Raw genomic sequence first — 26,388 nt, forward strand, 5'->3', positions numbered from 1 at the left:
CACCAAAAAATAACAAAAACAATATTTTACAGTTGTATTAAAAAAGTCATACAATTTATTCATATATCAATATAAGCAATAGAAAATTTTCATAACATTTGAAATGGAATGAAAATTGTCTAAATTCACACATCAGCAACAGCTGTCACTCAATTGTTCTGGTAAGTTCCACACATGAAATTTTAGCTGGTTTCCATTTCATCAGTGTCTGAAATGAAACAAACATTTTATCAGCATCATGTTTCAAGTGTAATAGAATGTACTCCATCCCCATTGGACATGGACACACAACTTAAGGCCAAATTTTAATCCTAGTAAGAAAATATCCATAGAAATTTTGTTTTGAAATGTGTATTCCTGCACATCATTCCTACATTGTAAACACAAAATAGTTAAGCTATGAGGATCCTAATTTAGGCTGTGTCAAAAGGGGCTATTTAGCCAGCTAGGCATTTTTTACTCACTTTCATTGAACATGAACTCTTGCTGGTACTCCTTAAGAAATTGTGTTGACCGAGATTCATCTAAAAATAAGGAATACACTCTCTTGATGTCATCAACATCAACTTCTGAACCCTGTAAAAGAAATCAGACTTAATTAAAGTAAAACAACACCTTTAATTTTGACAAAACAATATTACTTTAAAAATAAAATAGTTTATATTAAACAGCTGTTTCAAACAGTAAAACAGAAAGATATTTTTTTACCTTGCGTTTCCTGCACACCAAGTTGGCAGCAGTGATAAGCTGGATGGAATATCTCAGACTTGTCTCCATACCAATACGAGTGAGAACTGTAAGAGCATCATCACTCATCTCCACGTCTTCTTCCTCACATCTACAATCAAACATCATGATGAAAGATCTTTTATAAATAGATACTAGTTTATCTAAATTCATTAACTCTGTAAACATACTTTAGCTCCCTCTAGTATGGCTGGCTGCTACACTGACCTGATCTTTAAAATTTGTTTGATTTCCTTTTCTTCATAGGGACTAGTGGAGATAATAACAAGCCTGTCTAGTAAGTCAATGGGGATTCCATGGGGGCTTGTGTAATGTGTACCTCGAATTCTGAAATTTCCAGTCACAGAATGAACCGAATGGATCTTTAAAACAGAAAGCTTCAATGCTAAGAAAACAAAATATAACATACTTTGTTATACCCCTGTTGGTTGCCATTATAAGGATGGGGGCCATGTCAGACTCCAATGCTCGGTTAAGGAAGGAAAAGCATTCAATATCTAACATGTGAACCTCATCAATAAAAAGAACCTGGAAATAAGATAGTACTAGTTAGAGTAATGTAACACTAACCAACCAAGGCAATGAATGGAGTCTAGAGATACTTACACCTGGCACTATCTCTGCCTTTCCCTCCTCCCTCCACTCAGCAACTTTGGAATTGATTTGTTCTCTCACTTCAGACTTGATTTCACCAGTGTCACCAGAAAACAAAGCTAAAAAGCCTTGAGTCCTGCTGTTGATGACATCAATCTCATGCAGGGTTACAGTGTGGACAACTTCTTTCCTCTTCTGGAGTTCTCCTTCTGGACATTGCACAAATTTTGTCTGGGAAAGATAAATGTTTTCCTTAAACACAAATTAGCTTCAATTGATTAGCAATTTTCTTAACATTAACAATTGCAATCTTCTCGTAATAACTATGGGGATTAGCTATTAAATTATTTAATATCTACCTGAGCTCCCATAGCATCATAGTCCCTTGCTCGAGTAAATGACCTGCCAAGTTTTGTTATTTTTCCGGTGGCTTTATCAATTGTTACAATATCACTGAAAAATAATGCACATTTCACATAAAATATTGGCCTACTATAAAATGTGTTAATAAACAAAAGATGGCCAACATAAAAATGTATCAGCTGTGGAAGCACAAACAAATTGGCAAAATTACACACCCGGCTTGAGCTTTTTCCTTTGTGAGAGATTCAATCATTTTCTGTCCCAGCTGGTAGATGGTCTCCATCTCTGTAGTTTTTAAAGTCAGTTTACCTACTTTGGCACCCTAAAAAGGAAATGTATGACTTTAACTACTGTTAGTTTTTAAAGTCAGTTTACCTACTTTGGCACCCTAGAAAAGACATGTATGACTTCAACTACTGTTAGTTTTTAAAGTCAGTTTACCTACTTTGGCACCCTAGAAAAGACATGTATGACTTCAACTACTGTTAGTTTTTAAAGTCAGTTTACCTACTTTGGCACCCTAGAAAAGACATGTATGACTTCAACTACTGTTAGTTTTTAAAGTCAGTTTACCTACTTTGGCACCCTAGAAAAGACATGTATGACTTCAACTACTGTTAGTTTTTAAAGTCAGTTTACCTACTTTGGCACCCTAGAAAAGACATGTATGACTTCAACTACTGTTAGTTTTTAAAGTCAGTTTACCTACTTTGGCACCCTAGAAAAGACATGTATGACTTCAACTACTGTTAGTTTTTAAAGTCAGTTTACCTACTTTGGCACCCTAGAAAAGACATGTATGACTTTAACTACTGTTAGTTTTTAAAGTCAGTTTACCTACTTTGGCACCCTAGAAAGGAAATGTATGACTTTAACTACTGTTAGTTTTTAAAGTCAGTTTACCTACTTTGGCACCCTAGAAAGGAAATGTATGACTTTAACTACTGTTAGTTTTTAAAGTCAGTTTACCTACTTTGGCACCCTAGAAAGGAAATGTATGACTTTAACTACTGTTAGTTTTTAAAGTCAGTTTACCTACTTTGGCACCCTAGAAAGGAAATGTATGACTTTAACTACTGTTAGTTTTTAAAGTTAGTTTACCTACTTTGGCACCCTAGAAAGGAAATGTTTTTAAAGTCAGTTTACCTACTTTGGCACCCTAAAAAGGAAATGTGTGACTTTAACTAGTGTTAGTTTTTAAAGTCAGTTTACCTACTTTGGCACCCTAGAAAAGACATGTATGACTTTAACTACTGTTACATTGAAAGTAACATATTGATGCATCAATGTACAAAATGAGCTTAGCTTGTGATGAAAAGAAAGAAGAGAATCTTTACATTATTTTGAATTCATGAATATGAAATAAAAATGCCAAAAGAATAACCCTAAAAGCCCAATTTTTGTGATGTAAAGAAAGCTTATAGTTAATATCTTGTATCAGTGAATATACTGATATATAAAATGTTTTATAGAACTTACTGTGCCAGTTGCTGGTCGGTCAATTTGAACCTCCACAATTTCACCTTCAATTATCTCAGTTTCTTCTCTGTTAATCAATTTTCATGCAAAATTATTGTTAACTAAAATAGTATTTGAAATTCATTATAATAAACAAAAAGCACAAATTAAAATAGATCACACGAAGACGTCTAAATTATCAGAGAATGATTTATAATAAAACTGGTGAGATTTTTTAAAATGACCTCTTATTTAAATATAAGACTCAGAAATGAGTTGAACAATAAGAATGGAATCAAGCAGTAAATGATGCCTCAGTTTTAACACAGATACATTAAACTCACTTAATGCGAACACCGATAGATTTCCTAAAAGCTTGAGTAAGGGCCTCTGTTTTGCTCATCTCTAATGAAAAGATCTCACTGCCTGCAATGCTTGTAAAAGGTGTATCAGTTCCCAATGCTTGAGCCATGCCTAAAGTTTAGAATCAAGGTTAATTTTAAGAAAGTAATAATAAATGGTTAATAACGTACCTATTCAGACTACCCTAAGGAAAGTTATAAAAAATCTGAGATGTACATTGGCACTGTTGATATTTTGTTAAACTGATATTGCGTAATGATTTGGCTAATGTGGGGTAATATATGAAAGTAATAGAGCTTCTACAAACTACACTAACCCATAGCAATAGCTGTTTTGCCAGTTCCAGGTTGACCAGCAATGAGAATACCCCTCCCTGCTATTTTTCCTTCCTGTAGACAAAATAGTTTATAATTACTTTTGAATATTAAATAGCATTGTATGGAAACTATTTTTGCATCATAAGGAAAATCTTCACAACTGATTTTGCGAAGTATAAGCCGATATTGAATTTAGCAATTATGTTTTAAATATGATCAAGGCTTTTTTCAAAAGAGAAGGAATGCCCCACCTTTATGATTTCTAGGATAACTCCTGCCGCCTTTCTGGCCTTGATCTGGCCCACCATTCCTTGTGAAACTTGTCTGGCTTCAAGAGCATCATCAAGGCCTAAACCTCTTATGTGTGAATGTGCACCTAAGAGTTAGAACAGAAAATGTATTGGCTTTATATTAGGTGGATATTTTTTTAAAAATTATTTCTTTTAATAGCTATATTAATTGGTACTGCACTTAATGACTTAATAGTCATTATATATTATTATGCAGATCTATAGGCCTATGTGTCATGGAATCAGCAACATATTTTTAACTTAATTGAACATTCAGCTTAAATCTTTTTAAATTGGCATGGATGAGTGTATTTCATCCATGTTATTTAAGACATTTCAGAGGAAATAAGCCTAACTAAACTATTTACTAATTTAGAATAAGTCATATGACATTGTCATATGTCATGACATATAATACTCATATAGTCATATAGGCTCAACTCCTTAGGCCTGTTGTTTTTTAATTTGAAATCAAGATCTACAAAATCTCCACAAAAAGTATTTTATACTAGATCATGCAATATCTAAAAAGGAGTAACATCATTTCAAACTCTTATTTATAACAGGCTTCATGTAACAATAAAAAGGTTAAGCTGTTCATTTCCATGGCAACAACAGTAAACATTTCTTACCAATTCGCTCAATTCGGGTCACTTCCCTGATTTCTTGAACTTTCTCTGCCGTTGGCTGAAAAAAGAGAAACACACTTCATAACAGTAACTAGAGCCCAGATCTATATCTATCGGGAAAATTATGAAATAATGCTGGGTACACACCAACACTAAACAGTAACCCGAAGCAAAATGCTTTTTCTACAGCACATTGAGTTCAGTCAAGAAAAGAACACAACTCTTCCACCCAAAAAAAAATATTTTAAAAATAATTATATTAGACCCTAGCTCCTTAATGACTAATAAATCATGCATTTGTTGTGTTTACATTCGACTATCACAGCAAAAGAAGTCTAAATTCGAAGCCGGAGTGTAGAAAATCAAATGAAACGAAAACTTACAGCCGCCATGCCGCCGATAAAAGTTGTTTGGAGTTAGATTCTCTAGATCGCCCTCTAACGGAATACATCTAAAAACTATAATCGGCACTATTTTTGTTAGGCCTAGAACTAGGCAATCTAGGCTATTTTTTTCCGTAGATCTAGTAAAATGTTCAAAACATTTATTTTCAAAATTATTATATTGGGTCCACACGTACAGTTTATGATACAAAAATGTAACATTCATTTCGAAGTGACAAAGCAGTACACATATTCCCCCGCCTGTCTTAATCTCCCTAAGGCTGATCGGCGGAGGCCTGTTTATTTACCCCCCCCCCCCCCAACTTACCCACAAAACGCGCATATAGTATATACTAGGGGCCTAGATCTATGTGGTGAACGAAAAAAAAAAAGTCACAGGAAAATAAAAACAGAAAAAAGTCACAGTTTTTGCTAAGAAAAAAGTCACAGTAATAGACTCAAAGGGAAAATTTTTATCGGAAAAAAGTCACAGAAATAAAGTCACAGAAAAAAGTCACAAAAATCCTTTATTAAATATTTTGATTTAGATCTAATTTTTGAGAATTGTTGAATTTTGGGTTTTATTGGTGTGGGTTATGTTTTTATGGAAGCATATTTATAAACGTTACTTAAAGGCATTACCCCGCCTCCCCTCCGTCACAAGTCGTCACAAAAGCCAGACCCCCCCCCCCCTAAAATGACATCACACCTCGGCCTCAGCCTACAACCCCACTTAAAATTGCTGTTGAATTTTTCTTAAAACATCGACATTTTTTCCAAAATCTTGTCAGAACTCTGTCAACATAGAGTATTTTGATCAATTCCTATTTTCTAACATTGCTTTAATATAATGCAAAAATGTGACGTCACACCATCTGAACACCCCCCCTCCCCCTCATCACACACCGTCACAAAATTACGGACCCCCCCTCCCCCCCCCCCCCTACGAGTGTGACGTCATTTATGGACGACACCTTATAACAAGAAGTAAAAAAAAAAACTATTAGATAATTTTTACACAGTAAACTCAACTTTTGTTACGTATTTAGTTAAATACGCAGAAGAAAAAAATAATTACAAAAGAAACTTTGGCACATCATTGTGTTTTGTATATGTTTTTGCCGTTCGGCCATTCCTTGGTCGGCTTCTTCTCAGTCGGCCCTGTCCGTCCATATTGTGTGTTGTTGATGTTTTACGTCAATTACAGCCTTGGTACCTTGTTGGTTTTCTGTTGTGATCCTATGCTGTGTTATGTAATGAGCGTGATAAATATGTGCAGTAAAGATGGTTGAACTATTGTTGCGATGAGTTGAGGACAGCAAGTCATCTACGTCGTTATGCTACTTTGCGCTAATTGAAAGTTAGTATTTTAAAACGCGATGAAAACGAGAAGGTTGGATATATTCTATTCAATTCTAGTAAATATTATATGTATATAATAAGTACTAAATATTTTTACGTGTTTTATAAATATTAGTATACGTATACAAGCACGCACACTATTTTACATTTAATTATTCGTAAGCTGAAATTCTATACAAATACACATTTGTGACTTTTTTCCTATGACATTTTACTGTGTTACTTTTCTTTGTTTTTTCCCCCTTGTGACAGAGGCGTATCCAGGTTTTCGTTGTAGGGGGAGCGAAAAGAACAAAAAAGGCGCCGAATTTTTAAGACGTTCTATATACGTGTATTATATATATATATATATATATATATATATATATATATATATATATATATATATATATATATATAGCTGTATGTCATTAATTCGCTATGATGTAAAATAAATTGAAAGTAGCACTCTGACGAAATAAGAAAAAACACACAATGTTGGCCGACAAAACAAAAATTGTATCAATTTAAACAATGTATATATATATATATATATATATATATATATATATATATATATATATATATATATATATATATATATATATATATATATATATATATATATATATATATATATATATATATATATATATATATATATATATATATATATATATATATATATATATATATATACACTACAACCAAAAACAATGAACGTTTTGTAATTCTTGTAAACAAAATTTCTTACATAATAATTCCTGGGAAATTATTTAAGACAAGGGAAATAGGGGAAATAATCACTCTCTTAATATAAATTAATACTAATAGTTTCGCTGTCTGTGTATCTATCTGACAAGAACGCTCTAGAGAAAACATAAGCAAATTAAAAACATGCATAGTTAAACGAAATCGAAGTATGACGTCATATAGTAGAAAATAATATCAAGCCGGAGAGTGCACACAGTAATATGACGTCATTGATTCTCGAGTAAACATTGAATAAAAAGGCAATTTTGTCTAATCTAAGTGGTTTGCGTGAAGAGTTTCTTTCATACAATTCTTCGGGTAGGGGCGAAGCCCCACCCCCGCGCAAGAACGTTTAAGCCCCCCCCCTCCCCAACTCAAAAGAAATTTCCTCATCGATACTCTATAATAAAATTACCGCCTAATTAATGTGTCTAATCTAAAAAGTGGTTTTCTTGCAATTTCTTTCATGCAATTCTTCGCGTAGTGGCTAAGCGCGACACCGGTGTTTCTTTCAGACTTTTTCCTCTCTTCCGGTAGGGGCGAAGCCCCGCCCAGATTCTTCCTTTAGTTTGTATGATCTACATATGCGACCAGTGTTTCTTTCAGACTTTTTCCTCCCCGGAGAGGGGTGGAGGTATTTGAAATTTTCGGGGGCGGCGGTAGTATTTTCTGTGAGGGGGCGGACACTGGGAAAAAGTATATAATTATATTTCGTTGAATGGGACGGTAGACATGTTTTGGAGTGTGTGTGTGGGGGGGGGGGGGGGGGGGTGGGGCGAAGCCCCCTTCTCCCAAGTAGAGTTGCCTGAAAGAAACTCTAAATGCGACTTTTGTCATGAATGAGATTAGGTGCATGGTTTAGGGATATGCCTTTGACTATATTTTGTATAAATTAAAGTACCGAGAAAATAGACAGCACTATCAACCTAGCGCCCGTTGTACCCTTCCTCAACGGGCCATTTTTCTCGTACACATTTAATTGTAAATGTCAATACAAATAAATAATTACTTTAGAATATAATGAAATTGTTTAAGACTATTTGTGTTTACAAAATGTTTTTGTCTATAATCAGAATTTAATATATCGTCATCATAAATGTTAAAGTATTACAGCATAATGAAAGTTTTTAAAATCAGAGTTGGTATAAAAGCACGCTTTTCAATATATTAGAAACACATTCGGAATAACAGCTTACATATAACTGAATATCGGTCTTTCAGTACTAATTCATATATTTCAATTATCTACTGCTTCTTTGTGTTCTTTAATGATCATTTTTTAAACATAGTGATAGGTATGGGTTAGATCACTGTATTGATCACACACTTTTTTACTGGTAATTTCAAAAACAATATTCACAGAGTTTTACGTGTAAAAAGCTAATTTTCTGGCGGCATGGTACTATGGTACATCATTACGCGTTCTCTACATGTACTTAACAAATCAGTTCGGGGTGGGTTGGGGGGGGGGGATGGGTTCAACTTCATGCACCACTGTCCGTTCACTTTAGGTCAATTATCCAACCCAGTGTATACCTAGGTGTGGCATTAACGTCGCTCTACACAATTTTGGTGGTGAGGTGTGGGGGTGGGGGGTGGGGGCGGGGGCGGGGAGATAACCAACTCAGAGTGAACATAGCATCAGTTTTTAGATGACTGTTCTAAACATACATAAATATTACACAAATATATATTACACAAATATATATTACAGAAATAGATTTAAATAAGTAGCAGTGGTATTATGACAATATTTTTTTACAGAGGGGTCCATGGGGGAGGGGGGGGGGGTTGTAACTGTTTCATATAATTTGTAATCGTAATCACTATCGCTCAAACTGTTTCTGTATTGTAATTTTTAAAAAATTAATCACACGATTCAAACTGTATATATAAAGTAATTATGTGTGAAGTTTTATGTATAACATTTTCTAATTCAATTATTCGTAAGCAAATACATTATACAGTTGCCTTAAACTTAACACCCCTCTTGCCAAGTGGTACTACCGTAGACAGTGGCGTAGGCAGGGGGGGGTTAGGGGGGGTCATAACCCCCCCCATAGACCCCTCGGTATATATAAAAAGTATGAGGGGGGGGTGCAAATCGAAAGTTTGAGGGGGGGGTGCAAATCGAAAGTTTGAGGGGGGGGGGGGGTGCAAATCGAAAGTTTGAGGGGGGGGTGCAAATCGAAAGTTTGAGGGGGGGGGGGTGCAAATCGAAAGTTTGAGGGGGGGGTGCAAATCGAAAGTTTGAGGGGGGGGGACGCAAATCGAAAGTTTGTCCCCGGGTAAAAATTGGAACCCCCCCCTTGAGACGATCCTGGCTACGCCACTGACCGTAGAGGTATTTTAAACATTGCAATACATCGTAATGGTTATTTTTAGAAAGGTAAACTGATGCAGCTGTTAATACGTGTTGTAAACGTAGACACTACTAAACTAGAACAATAATGCTTAATTGCTGCATGAAAAGAAATCTTTTGATTTACATAGATGTGCCGACCAAAAATATTTTTTTAACAAATATCATTGCTTAAAACTTTGAATTTAAAAAGTTTCCAAAAAGGCGCCACTTTGCTGAAAATGGCCAGAGGGGGAGCGGCCGCTCCCCCTGCTTCCCCCCCCCCCTGCGTACGCTACTGCCTTGTGACTTCTCCCCCTACAATGATCGCCTATATACGAGTCCAATCCCAATAGTATAACACAAAAATATATAACCTACAGAAATTGTGATCAACACATAAATATTATTCCTTTCAACATAGATCTAGATTTTAATACATATTATTATAACATATTATCTTGAGTCCTTTTATAGATAGCTATTTTGTAGGGAGTCCAATTGCCGGGGCTATATAGTGACTGGGGTGTTTTTGTGTTTGGCAGTCCATATACGTTATCACACTGGGGGAGGTAGAGGAGGGGTGGTGTTGCTGCTGTTTCTGCTGTTGTTGTTACTGTGCTACCACTGTTACTGCAATTGTTACTGTTACTGTTACTGTTACTGTTACTGTTACTGTTTCTGTTACTGTTACTGTTACTGTTACTGTTACTGTTACTGTTACTGTTACTGTTACTGTTACTGTTACTGTTACTGTTACTGTTACTGTCACTGTTATTAGGCCAATATTCTATTTTTAAAAATTATTTTTATTAATAATAATATTATTATTGGCGAAAGTAAATTTAAATGGCCCAGTAATCATTATTGTAGCAACGACCAAGATGGCGTCCAGTGACATGGTGAATACAATCAATTACTACAGTAGTACTATCGTAATTAATAGATGTGGACCTAGAATAGTTGATAATTGCATTGCAATTTAAAGTAAAGAGAAGAAAGTATTAGATTTAGTATAATGTCGATTTTACCTACCGAAAACGATAGATTACCAATTATTAAGATTTAATTCATTTAAGATCATCATTTCGAAATAAAGTTAAAGGAGTTTTTAATTTGTAGGTTGAATTATGGATTTTTTAAAATAAAATATTCTGTTATTTCAAATACACCATTAACTTCCTTACCCCTTAAGAGAACATTTGACACCTCATTTAAATATCTAGCTTACTCGGTTGACGAGAAAATAGAGAATTTGAAAATTAATCAAAAATGGAAAATGAATGACAAATCAGCGTTCTTGGCCCTCGACCGGCATAACATGACGTCGTGGACTTGTGTGCACGAGCTTTTAATTCCCGCCATGGTAATTGCGTCAGCTTAGGTAATTTACTCACCGGAAAATAACAAAAAGCAACTCGTTGATAATAAAACTATATCTAGTTATTTTATTATTTATTAAATTCTACTCCACATGATATTCATACCATTTTATGAAGTAATGAACACCTGCATAAATCAAATGACCATAATAAATATTTTTATTTCAAATTCTAATTTTAAATAATAAATATGCTTAAAATAATATGATAGTAATAGTTATGATAGTTTATAAATACAAATACATTTTACACTCAATTCACATTGTATTGAGTCAACAGCGTGGCAGCTGAGGTTCATACATGGTATTAGTGTCTTTTTTTTTTACATTACATTTTTTTTTCATCTTGAAAACATGACGTATGTGATTATTTTTTTAAAATAAAATCTCCAAACATCGTCACTCACGTGATTGCTTGCTTACGTTTACTATCCTGTGGATGAAAAATCCCACCACGGTCGCGGGGTCACCGTGACCTATAGTACACGTCATAGAATGAACACGCGTACACGAGATGGTCGGTGTCTTCACTTCTCTCTCTCTCTCCCCCCCCCCCCCTTCTTCAAGCAAATTGAATTACAGACCTACTTCCCTACTTCTGGTCATTTTTTTTTAAAAGTTCGGTCATTTTTTTTAAAGTTCACATATCAGGCATGCTAGACAGCCAGCTGTATAAAAAAAAAATTTAACTAGATCTACGTCTAGCTTAAAAAAATAAATAAATAAACGCTTAAAATGACCGTAAACAGATTATTTAGCGCCAAAAAAAAAGGCAGCTGAACGAGCATTTTTTTTAAAATACGCAGCAATGAAAAGGGCTAACGGCCGATCAATTAAGTCTAAAAATCGCCAGTAATTAGGCCTAGCTCTGAAAAAGGCCACTGAACGAGCATCACTGATTATATAAACGAATAGGCCACGCAGCGTTGACGAGGTTAACCACCGGTCACGAATGCAGCAACTGTCGGCCCACAGTGAAGAAAAAATCAATATACTAATAAAATTACTAATACAATAATAATGTCCATAATTTTACTTTTTCCACACATGCTACAATTGAATTATAATTAAAATACTAGACTTAACAGTTCATTCCGTAAAAAACAAAAACTAGTTGTTTCTGTCTGGCAACTAGCGTAACAATGACGCAACGTTACTAAAAATAGCAGAGAGAAATTGTCGCATGGTTACTTACGGGGTAATTGGATTTTTGGTAAAGATCATCCATAATACTGTAAATATACATGGTAAATATCTCAATTATATATTAATCTACCGTTATACGGGCCGTTTTCCCCGTTATACGGTCGTTTTTGACCGCGGTTCAGTTTATACGGAGAGTGCTCCACTGGAAATCCTCTCATTATTTACAACTACAATTCTAGCGTTTTTTTCTGGCATTCTAAGGCATATTATCCATTTTATTAGCATCTTGTGTTAAAATAATGATAAGAATTTGCGAGATTAACAGTTTTTTCATTTGTCGTGGATTGGACCCTAAAATAAACGTAAAAACCGTCAGAAAACGACGCGTGACGTTTCAGGGTCAGAGGTCAATCCAGCAATCTAAGCAATGAGGCGGCCTACTAATTACTAATTATTTGACGGATGATTTTACATACTGATGTCCGATAATAGACTCTTCCAAAAATAGGTGTGTTAGGTTGTTAGTAGTATTGTAATCTCAACTAGTTTTATGGTTAGAAGTTAGGGTTAGGTGTAAAGTGTAAGGTAGGACCAGGGTTAGGGTTTGGGATAGGGTTAGCATTGTAATAGCAAGCCATGTGTGTATTTTAGTTAACTACCAGTAACCTAATACCCCTTTTTAAAGAAGATTCTATTACCGGACACTGGTATAAAAAACTCCCCCCTGCGGTTTAATGTTAATTTCTGGCCTAAATTGATATATTTACACATTACTTATGGTTTATTATTCAGTTATCTATTATATTTGACACAAATATATCACAATATACTTGTATTTAAGCCATAATAATGAGGCAACTTTTTTCACATTACTAGCCTCGTGCCGATTTTATGCACCTAAAATGATAGATTGCCAATATCTGTGAAAACTGAGAATAATAATTGTCCATAAAAAAACTGTATGTTTAAAATTAAAAACCAAAAATTCCCATATTTTCTGGCATAGAAGTGAAGATAGATTATTTCTTCATAGGCTGACATTTAATTTCAATTACTGCCAAATTTATGAGTGTTTAACCTGACTTAGAGTATTGTCTCTTGTCCCAGTGAGATTCCCTATGTATGCAAAAAATGAAACTAAAGTCCTAAGCTCCCAAAAAATGTATTTAATAACTTCAAAAACAACCAAAGGATTTTATTTACTGTATTTAGGTGATCACTGAAGCATTACAATCAAAAGGAATCAAGAAGGATAAGGATGTGGAGGAGCTTTATTTATCTAACAGGTTATTTTTTTATGATATATAAATAGAGAAACAAACAGTTGGGGCTAAAAAAAATTTGTTAATGAATATTTTACTTTTACTATCAAATGTTTTGCAGAAACCTGAACGAAATGATTGATTTGAAAAGATTTAGATATTTAACTAAACTTTGGCTCAATGGAAATAAGGTATATTTGTATTTGTGTGTGTGTGTGTGTGTGTGTGTGTGTGGCTGTGTTTATGTCAATGTTTGTTTGTGGGTTTTTTGTTTATGTATGTATATATATATGTGCATGTCAATGTCATAAAAGCTTATTTTAATTTAATGACATCTATAAAAAAAAAAACAGCCTCCTTCGACTAATCCAAAAACTCATTAGAATCTATCTATATATATAATTCTCTTCTGTGAGACGCTAGAAAACAAGCTGTAAATGCGCTTCCTACCACCCCCATCCCTACATGGTCTGGTGAGCTGTGGTTCACTCTAAATGTTTACAAACAGAGCCGGGTTTAGTGACAACTACTAGGGGCAGATAATTTAGTTTGAAACGATTTTAAACGTAGGGGGGGGGGGGTAACTAAGTGGAGTTTACTTTAACGGAGGGGGGGGAGGAGGAGGGAGGAAGGAGGGGGTTATCGTCCTTAACGAGCTACTTATAGTGTTTTAAAGAAATATTTTCAGTGGCAGCGTTGGTAGTGTCGAATTCACAAATTATGAATAACTGAAAAGTAGAAAAACAACAACGAAATAGCGGCGTATGATATGCCGCGGGTCGGCTCGTATATATAATTCTCTTCTGGGAGCCGCTAGAAAACAAGCTGCAAACGCGTCTAGAAAACAAGCTGTAAACGCGCTCCCTACCTCCCCACCCCTACATGGTTTTAGTGAGCTGTGTTCACTCTAAATGTTTACAAGCAGAGCCAACGATTTTAAACGTAGGGGGGAGGGGGGGAAGGAAAGGGGGGGGGGGGTTATGGTCCTTAACGAGCTACTTATAGTGTTTTATAGAAATATTTTCAGTGGCAGCGTTGGTACTGTCGAATTCACAAATTTTGAATTACTGAAAAGTAGAAAAAACAACAACTAAATAGCGGCGTATGTTATGCCGCGGGCCGGCTCGTTCTTATAAATACTTAAGTTTGCCTGTCTATGGTAAGTAAAACTGAAAAGAAAGAGAAATATTTTTGAGCTATTTAACTGAAAAGGAAATTTTAATGTATACGTTTTAGTGATTACATACACAAATATTTATAGAAGTTTAGATGTTATTTTATTACAGTTGCGAGAAGTAAATTTTCTGAGCATAAATTATCACCTGTGTGAGCTTTACCTCCATGATAACCAGCTGAGCAGTGTGAGTGGATGTTTGCAGCACCTGACTTGTTTAGTGGTCCTCACGTTACATAACAACCAGCTGACCAAGCTAGAAACTGTCACAAAGGAGTTTGAAAAGATGAAAGCTCTCAGTGTCTTAAGTAAGTGAGACATTTTCTTTTTGTTAAAACAATCTTAAGTAAGTGAGACATTTTCTTTTTGTTAAAACAATCTTAAGTAAGTGAGACATTTTCTTTTTGTTAAAACAATCTTAAGTAAGTGAGACATTTTCTTTTTGTTAAAACATAATCTTAATTAATGTGCTAAACAAAAGTTTTCAATAAAATTTGCACTTTTTGTATAAATTATAGAAATTTTTTTAAAATATTGTATAAAAATGTTTTGTACCATTCAGATCTGTTCAACAACCCTGTGGCTCAGGAGGCAGACTATCGTATGTTTGTCATCCGCTCCTGTCCCTCACTTACTCTGTTGGATAGGTCAGGTTAGTTATCTTTTCATTACGTATCAAGTTTATTGTATGTTTGTCTCATGTTAGTTTAGCTGTGTGACCATTGTGGATAAGTTGAGGCCATATTTGGGGATCAGACTGCTTTAATGATCAAATTGTTGAGGCCCTATTTGGGGATCAGACTGCTTTAATGATCGAATTGTTGAGGCAATATTCGGGGATCAAATTGTAATGTTTGTGGATCAGATTGATGAAATAAATGATTTCTGTGCAGAAGTGACCAGAGAAGAAAGTGAAATGGCCCTGCAGGATGAAGAGCGTGTACATGTGAGTTTAGCCTTTGGTAGGAAATCAGAGGGGCCGCCATCCATTTGTTATCCCAGCAGGCAGGTCAAGTCAGCCAGTGCTAGACCCGGTGAGTTTATCACACAGCTAATGATACATCAGCAGATGTTCATGTACCTGCAGCTGATGGAGACAATAAAGTTTGATTTACTTAAAAAGTACATTTTTCTATTTCAGCAACCTCTCAAGTTGGTAATAACAAAAGCTAGTGAGTTTGAACATATTTTCTTTTCAACATTTAATTAAACCCTGAAAATGATATAGAATGTTATAAACATTTTTTTCAAATAAACACATTTTAACCAAGGTTCAAAGTTCAGTCATTACTTAAGTTTGAATTGATTTTTTAGGACTAATTGGAAAAGTCCTTATTAACATAATTTTATAATTTAAACTGTAACTTTGGATTTATTTATGGCTTATGTTTTTATTTAATTTTGTATCATGTTATGGTTATTGCTCTTTTGGTTGTTTAAAATTGGCTATATATTAGCTCTAATTGAAGTTTTTACATTTTGTGTTGTTTATATTCTGTTCATGTTTTTTATAGTCCAACCTATGAAAATCCTGAGGATGCAGTAAACATGCGCTTGCTAAAAAAGTCCCTGACAATGTACAGTGTATTTGACTGGAGCAGGGTGCCCAGGATAGGTGAAAGAAAAAAATCAAGTGCACATTCTCCAAGAATCATAACTCATGTTTATAGATGATTTTTGTCAACGTAGATGGGGAAGTTTTAAATGAAAGGAAGATGTGCTGAACCTATGTCCAGCTGTCAAAATATGCTTTGTTTATATTATGTAACTCTTTCCTGTAAGGTTTTTTTTATAATGTTAAGGCAATAATATTGCCTAATGGTAATTACTTGGTAAAGTTATTATTGCGTGCTGAAACTGGTGTGCTATAAAATTATGTGATATTTTTATTGTTGGATGCAATCAGTATTTATTTGCTGATCCCTTGTTGTGATTATGTAATATATAAAAATATAAAAATAGTTAAATAAATTGTTGTACATATACAGAAAATTCAGTTCAGAAGCTTTGAGTAACCAGCTGATCACCTGTTTTCAAGTTGTGTATACCTTTTAAAGCAGACATTCAATAATTTATTGCTCAATATGCATAATAATGTACATTGAAGTTCAAACATGCTGATACAAAAATTATTTAATTTTACTATTACAGTATCCAGTCATCTGTTGATAGTTTAAAAACAAACTCAATATGTTGAATGTACAACAATACATGATAACAGAAACTGTATATGTGGAATGTACAACAATACATCATAAAAACATGGTGACTGGAAAGATGCGCAATGGAAAACTGCAAAAAGTGTGGAAGGGCTTTTTTGTTTTCTTAAATCAATCATTTATAGACGTAAACAAAATAATAAAACACTTCAACAAAATTAAAATGTATTTGTATAATTAGTTTGTATTTGTGCAGTTTTCCATTTGCACATTTTTCTAGGAACCCAAAAACACATTATTTGGATTATACAAAAATACAATCATTGGCTTGGGCAGTAGAAGCATCAGCAGTATCTTTGAAGTTATCACAAGAACCTATAAAAGGAAACAACCCCACAGAAATTGCATTCAATATTGGACGAGAACATTTCAAGGGAAACAACCATCTTTTCACATTGTAACACAACAATCATGCAGTCCACAACCCACAGCCAGGGTTACTGTAAATGTAGTTTTTTTTTCTATAAAAGTCACTTATGGTATTTGTTTCAATAAAATGATTTGAAAATGTGACTCATTTACTCCATGGTGCCCCATGGATTTTGAGACAATTTGTTTTTCCTGACACACAACCCTCGGTAGAGAAATCTTATCCACTCAAATATATTGAAAAAACTTTCAAATACAGATAGGCCGACACAATCATTTCTTTTTTACAAAACAAAGTTTGCTTAAATTAGTTGTAAAAAATATTTTTTTGTAAGGAAGCAAGAACCTCATATAAATATAAGTTGTGACACAGTCGTGGGACACAGATTAAAATACATAATCTTGTATTTGAATAGCTACAGTGATAAATGTAGTTACTCTTTAAAAAAATGTATTCAAGAAATGAACTAAATACATTAAAAAAAATGTATTTAAAAAATGAACAAGACACATTAAAAAAAAGGAAAATAAAGTTCCCTTTAGAACCTGACGGTCCATGGGGCAAAGAAAATAGAGTTCACCTGTTGCTGTGACCTCGGCATATGAAGAGATAGTTTGGTCAGCACTATGCCCAGCCACTTTTACTATTTAACATGAGTCAGGTAGCCATTGGAGCTGGGTGGACTCAGGGACATTCTACGACTACAAAACCCTGACCTGATTGAAACTGGAGACTTTCTGGTTAGTAGTCTAATGCTCTGCCATTTGACCCCGCCATCCCACCTCGACACAATTTACAAATGTTAATAACTACAAAAAACTGGAAAATCGCTGCTAAAAAATGTCAATGGTCTTTGGAAAATATAAACTAATTCCAATGAAAGTAAAATTATTTCAACAAAAATGAAAAACGCAATCAATCATTTCAACTAATTCAAGAGAAATTAAAATAATAATATAAAACACATAACATTATCTTTTAAATGAATTCTGTTGAAACTAAATTAAAATTTTCAATTTAAAAACAACAGAATAAAATGTAGCATGTAACAAACCATATAGAATAAGGTTTGTATCATCAAAACAAGAGAAGATAATAGTTTAGGTTAGTAGCTTTTCTATTTACATATGAAAGGTTGAATCAAGTACTCCACTACACATTTTACAAACATCCCTAGTTTTTTAATGTGTTGAGAATTTTAATAATGTTTTGATCATGAAATATTAGGTAAAAAGAACTGCATTGTTGGAAATAATATACAGAACATTACAAGGTAAGTACACAATTTTTTTACTTTATTAACTGAACAAATAACTTTAAAAAGAGACCCATTAATTAAGAACAATCATTATAAATGTAAAAAAACAAAAACAATTTGTTTTGGTTCATTTTATGAAATAGTTATCTCCCTTACTTTATTTTAAGGTTTTTTTATATTGTCTTTAACTTGTGAGCAGATATCCACCAGACAGCATAATTCTGTTTGGACAACACAAATACTAAGAGCTATTGGGAGGACGAGGCTCCAGACTGTTGAGTTGTGATCCACCAGACAGCATAACTCTGGACAACACAAATACTAAGAGCTATTGGGAGGACGAGGCTCCAGACTGTTGAGTTGTGAAGATATTCTTGGAATCCTGGGTTGTGAGGGGAGTAATGAGACGCCAGCTTTAGAACTGAGTGGTCGAGAACTGGGTCCCACATTAGGTCTTGCTGGGAGAATACTGTTCTTGATGACTGGTTGTTGGGATGAGAGGGGAAGCCCTGTAGGCCCTACCCTGTAAAAAAGTTGATCAAAAACATAAACAACTTTCTAAAAGAAATAATTGATCCAATGTGAGGAAGAGAATAAATTTAAAGCATCTGCATCTAATTTTTTTACCTCAACTTCCTGAACTTGGGCGAAGTATTAGAGAGGGTCTGCTTGCTCCTCATGCTGTTGATGATTTGTGCTGATGTGGGACTCTGAGACCTAAACATGGCTGCCTCCTCTGCTCCCACCCCCCTCCCCTCCACCTCCAGATCTCCCCTGACCTTCAGTCCATGAGAAGAAGAATGGTCACACAAGTCCTCACTGCTGTCCTGCCTCCTGCCCAGCTGATCCCCTGTTGACAAAGTGTCACCACTTGACAGTGACATGTCTTTCTTCAAGAGCAGATCAGCAGAGTGACGTTTTCTGGCATAGCCAGCGCTGTCGTCATGATGAGTCGAGTCAGCATCCTCGTCATCACTTGCGTCAGAGTTGAGCTGGTCATTGTGGTCAACCACTAGGATCTGTGCTGCTTTAGACTTCATCAGCTCCTCCATACGCCTGGGGAAACCCAGCAAAAAAAAGACAATTTTATTTCTCACATTCATCTTTTTTGTGATGTTCTAACAAGTTAACTGTTGTTTAATATTTTCTATATCTGTAATGAACCAATGTGAAAATCTGATTCCTTGTAGGCAAGTTATGATCAAAGTTATCCAACTATCAGCTTACTTTTCATGGTCAGCCTTCCATGAATTCAACTCCTCAATAATGTTGTTTAGCTCTTCTGATCCATAAGCTGGTTCTTCTTCTTTGTCTGTAGATTGGTTTAACACAGCACCCTTGAGTGAGAGAATTAAATAACTTGAATGAAGAGAATAAAAAAGTTGAGTGAAGAGAATCAAATAAGTTGAGTGAATAGAATACCTTAAGCAGCAATTTATTCAAACCCCTCCTGACATCCTCTTTAGATCCCGGCCCATTGCTGCGCCGTTGTCTCAGGGCTTTAGATGGGTTTCCACAGATGACGCTCCCCATAGTCAGCTCACTGGCAGGCTCCAGGCTTTCAGCGGCATCTGCACATAGTATATGTCTTATTGTAGTGTAGAGGGAAGCACTAAGCTAAAGGGCAGCACTAAGCTAGAGGGCAGCACTAAGCTAGAGGGCAGCACTAAGCTAGAGGGTAGCACAATGCTAGAGGATAGCACAAAATGATTACAGCTGAAAGCACAAAGCTAGAGGGCAGCACAAAGCTAGAGCTTAATGCTATCCAAAATATAAGATAGATTTGAGGGACGAAAACTTCTGCTACTGACCACTAGAAAACAACACAATTTTTGTACTGACCACTGGAAAATTTAGCACAACTTCTGTTACTGACCACTAGAAAACTTAACACATCTTCTGCTACTGACCACTAGAAAACTTAACACAACTTCTGCAACTGACCACTAGACTTAACACAACTTCTGCTACTGACCACTAGAAAACTTAACACAACTTCTGCTACTGACCACTAGAAAACTTAACACAACTTCTGCTACTGACCACTAGAAAACTTAACACAACTTCTGCTACTGACCACTAGACTTAACACATCTTCTGCTACTGACCACTAGAAAACAACACAATTTTTGTACTGACCACTAGAAAACTTAACACAACGTCTGCTACTGACCACTAGAAAACTTAACACAACTTCTGCTACTGACCACTAGAAAACTTAACACAACGTCTGCTACTGACCACTAGAAAACTTAACACAACTTCTGCTACTGACCACTAGAAAACTTAACACATCGTCTGCTACTGACCACTAGAAAACTTAACACAACTTCTGCTACTGACCACTAGAAAACTTAACACATCTTCTGCTACTGACCACTAGAAAACTTAACACAACGTCTGCTACTGACCACTAGAAAACTTAACACAACTTCTGCTACTGACCACTAGAAAACTTAACACATCTTCTGCTACTGACCACTAGAAAACTTAACACATCTTCTGCTACTGACCACTAGAAAACAACACAATTTTTGTACTGACCACTGGAAAATTTAGCAAAACTTCTGCTACTGACCACTAGAAAACTTAACACAACTTCTGCTACTGACCACTAGAAGACAACACAATTTTTGTACTGACCACTAGAAAACATAACACAACTTCTGCTACTGACCACTAGAAAACAACACAATTTTTGTACTGACCACTGGAAAATTTAGCAAAACTTCTGCTACTGACCACTAGAAAACTTAACACAACTTCTGCTACTGACCACTAGAAGACAACACAATTTTTGTACTGACCACTAGAAAACATAACACAACTTCTGCTACTGACCACTAGAAAACAACACAACTTCTGCCTCTGACCACTAGAAAACAACACAATTTTTGTACTGACCACTAGAAAACAACACAATTTTTGTACTGACCACTGGAAACTGGTCTCTGGGATGCTGATGTTTTAGGGCGTGGTGTATTTGGGTCACTCAAGCTTGAGAGGTGTCGTGATGCTGACAGTGGGCGAAATCCTGAACTAGGTCGCAAGGCTGAGCCTGGACGGTAGGCAGTTGCTGGTCTAAGGGCAGCGGTTGGTGGACGATCTAAGAAAAACCAGGGGGTCAGTTCTACTTGGCTTGTGTACTATTCCTTTGTCTTTCTCTCTTTGTCTTTGTCTGACCCTACACCCCACAAGTCTGACCCTACACCCTACAACTCTGACCCTACACCCCACAAGACTGACCCCACACCCCACAAGTCTGACCCTACACTCCAGAAGTCTGACCCTACACCCCACTGACCCCACACCCCACAAGTCTGACCCTACACCCCAGAAGTCTGACCCTACACCCCACAAGTCTGACCCTACACCCCACAAGTCTGACCCCACACCCCACAAGTCTGACCCTACACCCCACAAGTCTGACCCTACACCCCATAAGTCTGACCCTACACCCCACAAGTCTGACCCTACACCCCATAAGACTGACCCTACACCCCACAAGTCTGACCCCCCAGAAGTCTGACCCTACACCCCACAAGTCTGACCCTACACCCCATAAGACTGACCCTACACCCCACAAGTCTGACCCCCCAGAAGTGTGACCCTACACCCCACAAGTCTGACCCTACACCCCATAAGTCTGACCCTACACCCCAGAAGTGACCCTACACCCCACAAGTCTGACCCTACACCCCACAAGTCTGACCCTACACCCCACAAGTCTGACCCCCCAGAAGTGTGACCCTACACCCCACAAGTATGACCCCCCAGAAATCTGACCCTACACCCTACAAGTCTGAGCCTACACCCCAGAAATCTGACCCTACACCCTACAAGTCTGACCCTACACCCCAGAAATCTGACCCTACACCCTACAAGTCTGACCCTACACCCCAGAAATCTGACCCTACACTCCAGAAGTGACCCTACACCCTACAAGTCTGACCCTACACCCCAGAAGTGACCCTACACCCCACAAGTCTGACCCTACACCCCAGAAATCTGACCCTACACCCTACAAGTCTGACCCTACACCCCACAAGACTGACCCTACACCCCAGAAGTCTGACCCTACACCCCAGAAAACTGACCCTACACTCCAGAAGTGACCCTACACCCCACAAGACTGACCCTACACCCCACAAGTCTGACCCTACACCCCAGAAGTCTGACCCTACACCCCAGAAGTCTGACCCTACACCCCAGAAGTCTGACCCTACACCCCAGAAGTCTGACCCTACACCCCACAAGTCTGACCCTACACCCCAGAAATCTGACCCTACACCCCAGAAGTGACACCACACCCTACAAGTCTGACCCTACACCCCACAAGTCTGACCCTACACCCCACAAGTCTGACCCTACACCCCACAAGTCTGACCCCACACCCCACAAGTCTGACCCTACACCCCACAAGTCTGACCCTACACTCCAGAAGTGACCCTACACCCCAGAAGTCTGACCCTACACCCCAGAAGTGACCCTACACCCCAGAAATCTGACCCTACACCCCAGAAGTCTGACCCTACACCCCAGAAGTCTGACCCTACACCCCAGAAGTCTGACCCTACACCCCACTGACCCCACACCCCACAAGTCTGACCCTACACCCCACTGACCCCACACCCCACAAGTCTGACCCTACACCCCACAAGTCTGACCCTACACCCCAGAAATCTGACCCTACACTCCAGAAGTGACCCTACACCCTACAAGTCTGACCCTACACCCCAGAAATCTGACCCTACACCCTAGAAGTGACCCCACACCCCACAAGTCTGACCCTACACCCCTACAAGAAGATCAAACATGTGTACTCACCAACATCACTTACTGCGATTGTTTCATCAGAAAATTCTTCCTGGAGAAAAGAATCTTTCTGCAACTCTTCAAGATAGGCCCAGTCCTCATCAAAGACATTGTGCCTGACAGCTGAGGGGTCGTAGCCCTCGAGTGAGACCTCATCTAGCAGTAGGAGGGTGGGGAGGATTTTCTTCACGGTTTCCCTGTAGTCGTAGTCAGGCTGGGGAAATAGGGCACATTCAATGTACATTTTATGTTAATCTTAGGGGGCACATTCAATGTACATCAGTTTATGTTAATCTTAGGGGTCACATTTTGTCAATCTTATGGGTCACATTTTATGTCAACCTTATGGGTCACATTACAACTGATAGGTCATATTTACTCAACATATTATTCTGCCAGTCAATGTAAGGTTGTTATGTGATCGACATAAAAATGTACAGGCATAAAGTGTTTTTATTTGTGTACATTTTAAAAGCAAGCTGAAACTTACTTGTTGAGTGTTTGGTGATGGACACACACAAATGGGGTTCCCATCCAATGACAAGCGCTTCAACTTGGGACATAATGAGAGGTACTGAACTTGAGTGATATCATCTATGTTGTTTCTGAAAGTGTACACTAACTTTTAACAACACATTCGACTTTTAAATTCAGTTCATGTATTACACATTCGACTTTTAAATTCAGTTCATGTATTACACATGTTAGGAACTGGTTACTGAAGAATGAGCTAGTGTTAGCTTTGAGAAGACATTTTGATTAGTTTGGTTACATTTTTTTTAAAATCTGGCTTGTTGTGTCTGGTTCAAAGAATTTGTTAAAATCTGGCTTGTTGTGTCTGGTTCAAAGAATTTGTTAAAATCTGGCTTGTTGTTGTTTTTACCCCTCTAGGTCCAGGGTTTCCAGCTCTTCCAACATTGAGAGGGGGCTCAGGTCTGAGATCTCATTGTATTCCAAATAAAGTTCTTTTAAGTTTAGCATGGAGGAGATGCCATCCAGTTCCTCAAGACCACAGCGGGTCAACCATAGGACGTGCAGCCTTCTGAGGGAGGAGCCCAAATCTCTGGGAATAAAAATGTTGTTGTTTCAAGCTTTACTTCATTCTAAATATAAGTTGGATTCACAGAGTTTTGTTTGAAGCCTTACTTGAATTAAAAAAGAAATTGAATTCACAGAATTTTTGTTTGAATAAAAAAATATAAAATTGAATCTACCCATTCAAAATCTGACATTCATTGATGAACATCTGCCAAAAATACAGATCAGGCACCACCAACACTTCATGTCAGCTATTTGTGAAACTTGTAATACAACGACACAAGATGTCAGCTATTGGTGACACTTGTGATACAACGACACAAGATGTCAGCTATTGCTGACACTTACCTGACACTTGTGATACAACTTCCACTGAGCTTTAACTCCAGCAAGTTGGGGAGGAGGGAGCCAAAATTCCCAAGACTCGTCTCCCTTGAATCTACCTTCAACTCCAAAGATTCAACTGTCTCTAAGTTGTCTACTCCAGTCAACAGTTGCTTTAAAAAGAGAAGAGAAAAATAATTATAATATATGTGAGACAAAAATGACGTAATTTGACGGTTTTAAATGTTTCTGTACTTACCAGTTTTCCAGGACTTAAATACTGCTCTAGTAAGATATCTGATTCATCTAAGAACCGAGGTGTGGGGTTAACTCTGCTGTCAGCAAATTCAGTAATCTGCACACCCCTAGCAAGAGCACTAGGGGGACGGCTGGATGACAAGTTCTTCCTGACATCACCACCCACACTAGAACTACATGAATATTTGTTTTCAAAGTCCTCTTTTTCTAAATCCATTGTAGTGTTTCTATAAAAAAAAGTTTGTTAGTTTTATGGTATGGTTTGTGATATTAATTTGCACACAAACATGTACACAAAAACAACCATTTGCCAACATACGTAGCTCTTGTGTACACTGTTAAAACATGAGCACATAAAATACAACCATTTGCCAACAGATGTTGCTGTGTATGCTCAAACTGTCAGGCCAACTTACAGATTTTGTCAACATATGTTGCTGTGTATGCTCAAACTGTCAGGCCATCTTACAGATTTTGTCAACATATGTTGCTGTGTATGCTCAAACTGTCAGGCCAACTTACAGATTTTGTCAACATATGTTGCTGTGTATGCTCAAACTGTCAGGCCAACTTACAGATTTTGCCAACATATGTTGCTGTGTATGCTCAAACTGTCAGGCCAACTTACAGATTTTGTTGACTGTTGTAACCACTGAGTGGCAGGCAGTTGAGAACCATAGCCATTCGATGGAGCAAAGTCTGTGACCTCCAGTCCTAGAACTGGAAAAATATACTGGTGGTGGAACAAAAAGCATTGATAGTAAAAAATACAACAAGATTTTAAAAAATGTTTTTGTTAACTTATTAATTATTAATACTAATTATATTATGGATACCTTTGCAATGCATGAAAATAATTTAAATTTTAAATGTGTGTGAGTGTGTGACAGGTATAATATTAGTTTAGACTACACTTTAAACAAATTTTGAATTTATAATAATAATAACTAATAGATCTAGATCTAGTAGTAATAATAGGCCTATGCCTTTATGAAGGGCTAGCCATGAAATTTTAAATAATTTATTAACTATTACTATTTATTTAGGCCTAATAGTAATACTATTGTTAAAAATACTATAATACTATTAGTATTATTTACTATAGTATTTTTAACAATTGTTTAAAACTTATAATAATAAAAGTTAGGGTTCCAAAGTTAATTACAAGTTTAATTAACCTAAACTTTATTTAATACTTATATGTTTATTTTACTTGTTAAATATGGCTTTTAAAATTATTTAGACCTAGATCTAACAATGCCTAACATTAAAAACTAATCGAATTTTTTAATTTAATAAAATGGTGGCGTCCATAACAACCGAAACGTTAGCTATAAACGTAAGTGATACATATTGATAGGAGGCGCAGAAATAAGAAGCAACCAGATTTTCATAGATTTCAATAAAATACCTCTATGGATATTTCATTCGCGGATTATTAATACTGATGGTTCATAAGATAAAAGTTTGTTCTTTACTAAGCACGAAATTGTAACATTAGCGCGGACATATTGGAATACCATATACAAACGCATGCGCAGTTAAGCAATACCTTTTCCCTATC

At 36.5% G+C, this 26,388-nt stretch overlaps 3 protein-coding genes across 5 annotated transcripts; 1 reads left to right on the forward strand and 2 right to left on the reverse strand.

Annotated features, from left to right (window-relative positions):
* Positions 1 to 24: 24 nt before the first annotated feature.
* LOC131937382 (ruvB-like 2) lies at positions 25 to 5,219 on the reverse strand. Its single transcript, XM_059294767.1, has 14 exons — positions 5,145 to 5,219; positions 4,765 to 4,819; positions 4,094 to 4,218; positions 3,842 to 3,914; positions 3,507 to 3,636; positions 3,184 to 3,250; positions 1,920 to 2,026; positions 1,701 to 1,794; positions 1,354 to 1,572; positions 1,157 to 1,275; positions 955 to 1,074; positions 709 to 838; positions 465 to 576; positions 25 to 208 (listed from the first exon to the last, which is right to left on the reverse strand). Exons 1-14 carry the CDS (start codon positions 5,151 to 5,153, stop codon positions 183 to 185), a joined length of 1,386 nt encoding a protein of 461 aa, XP_059150750.1. The 5' UTR covers positions 5,154 to 5,219; the 3' UTR covers positions 25 to 182.
* A 998-nt stretch (positions 5,220 to 6,217) lies between these two features.
* LOC131937358 (leucine-rich repeat-containing protein 72) lies at positions 6,218 to 16,543 on the forward strand. Of its 2 annotated transcripts, none has more exons than XM_059294714.1 (8): positions 6,218 to 6,298; positions 13,319 to 13,392; positions 13,490 to 13,559; positions 14,655 to 14,850; positions 15,105 to 15,194; positions 15,436 to 15,576; positions 15,684 to 15,714; positions 16,057 to 16,543. In XM_059294714.1, exons 1-8 carry the CDS (start codon positions 6,257 to 6,259, stop codon positions 16,214 to 16,216), a joined length of 804 nt encoding a protein of 267 aa, XP_059150697.1. In that variant the 5' UTR covers positions 6,218 to 6,256; the 3' UTR covers positions 16,217 to 16,543. The 2 variants fall into 2 exon arrangements, with proteins under 2 accessions (XP_059150697.1, XP_059150698.1); XM_059294715.1 differs by lacking the exon at positions 6,218 to 6,298 and adding an exon at positions 10,414 to 10,481.
* Positions 16,544 to 16,583: 40 nt separating this feature from the next.
* On the reverse strand, positions 16,584 to 26,345 carry LOC131937357 (uncharacterized). Of its 2 annotated transcripts, none has more exons than XM_059294713.1 (12): positions 26,236 to 26,345; positions 25,453 to 25,544; positions 24,826 to 25,051; positions 24,591 to 24,739; positions 24,088 to 24,267; positions 23,695 to 23,809; positions 23,217 to 23,418; positions 21,325 to 21,495; positions 19,812 to 19,960; positions 19,617 to 19,726; positions 19,017 to 19,445; positions 16,584 to 18,912 (listed from the first exon to the last, which is right to left on the reverse strand). In XM_059294713.1, the coding sequence occupies exons 2-12, from the start codon at positions 25,506 to 25,508 to the stop codon at positions 18,711 to 18,713; spliced, it is 1,989 nt and encodes a 662-aa protein (XP_059150696.1). In that variant the 5' UTR covers positions 25,509 to 25,544; positions 26,236 to 26,345; the 3' UTR covers positions 16,584 to 18,710. The 2 variants fall into 2 exon arrangements, with proteins under 2 accessions (XP_059150696.1, XP_059150695.1); XM_059294712.1 differs by having other exon boundaries at positions 25,453 to 25,557.
* Positions 26,346 to 26,388: the final 43 nt, after the last annotated feature.

The sequence above is a fragment of the Physella acuta genome, unplaced genomic scaffold (genome assembly GCF_028476545.2).
Source record: "Physella acuta isolate Inbredline_101_S28 unplaced genomic scaffold, ASM2847654v3 ptg000208l, whole genome shotgun sequence".
NCBI classification, from domain to species: Eukaryota; Metazoa; Mollusca; class Gastropoda; family Physidae; genus Physella; species Physella acuta.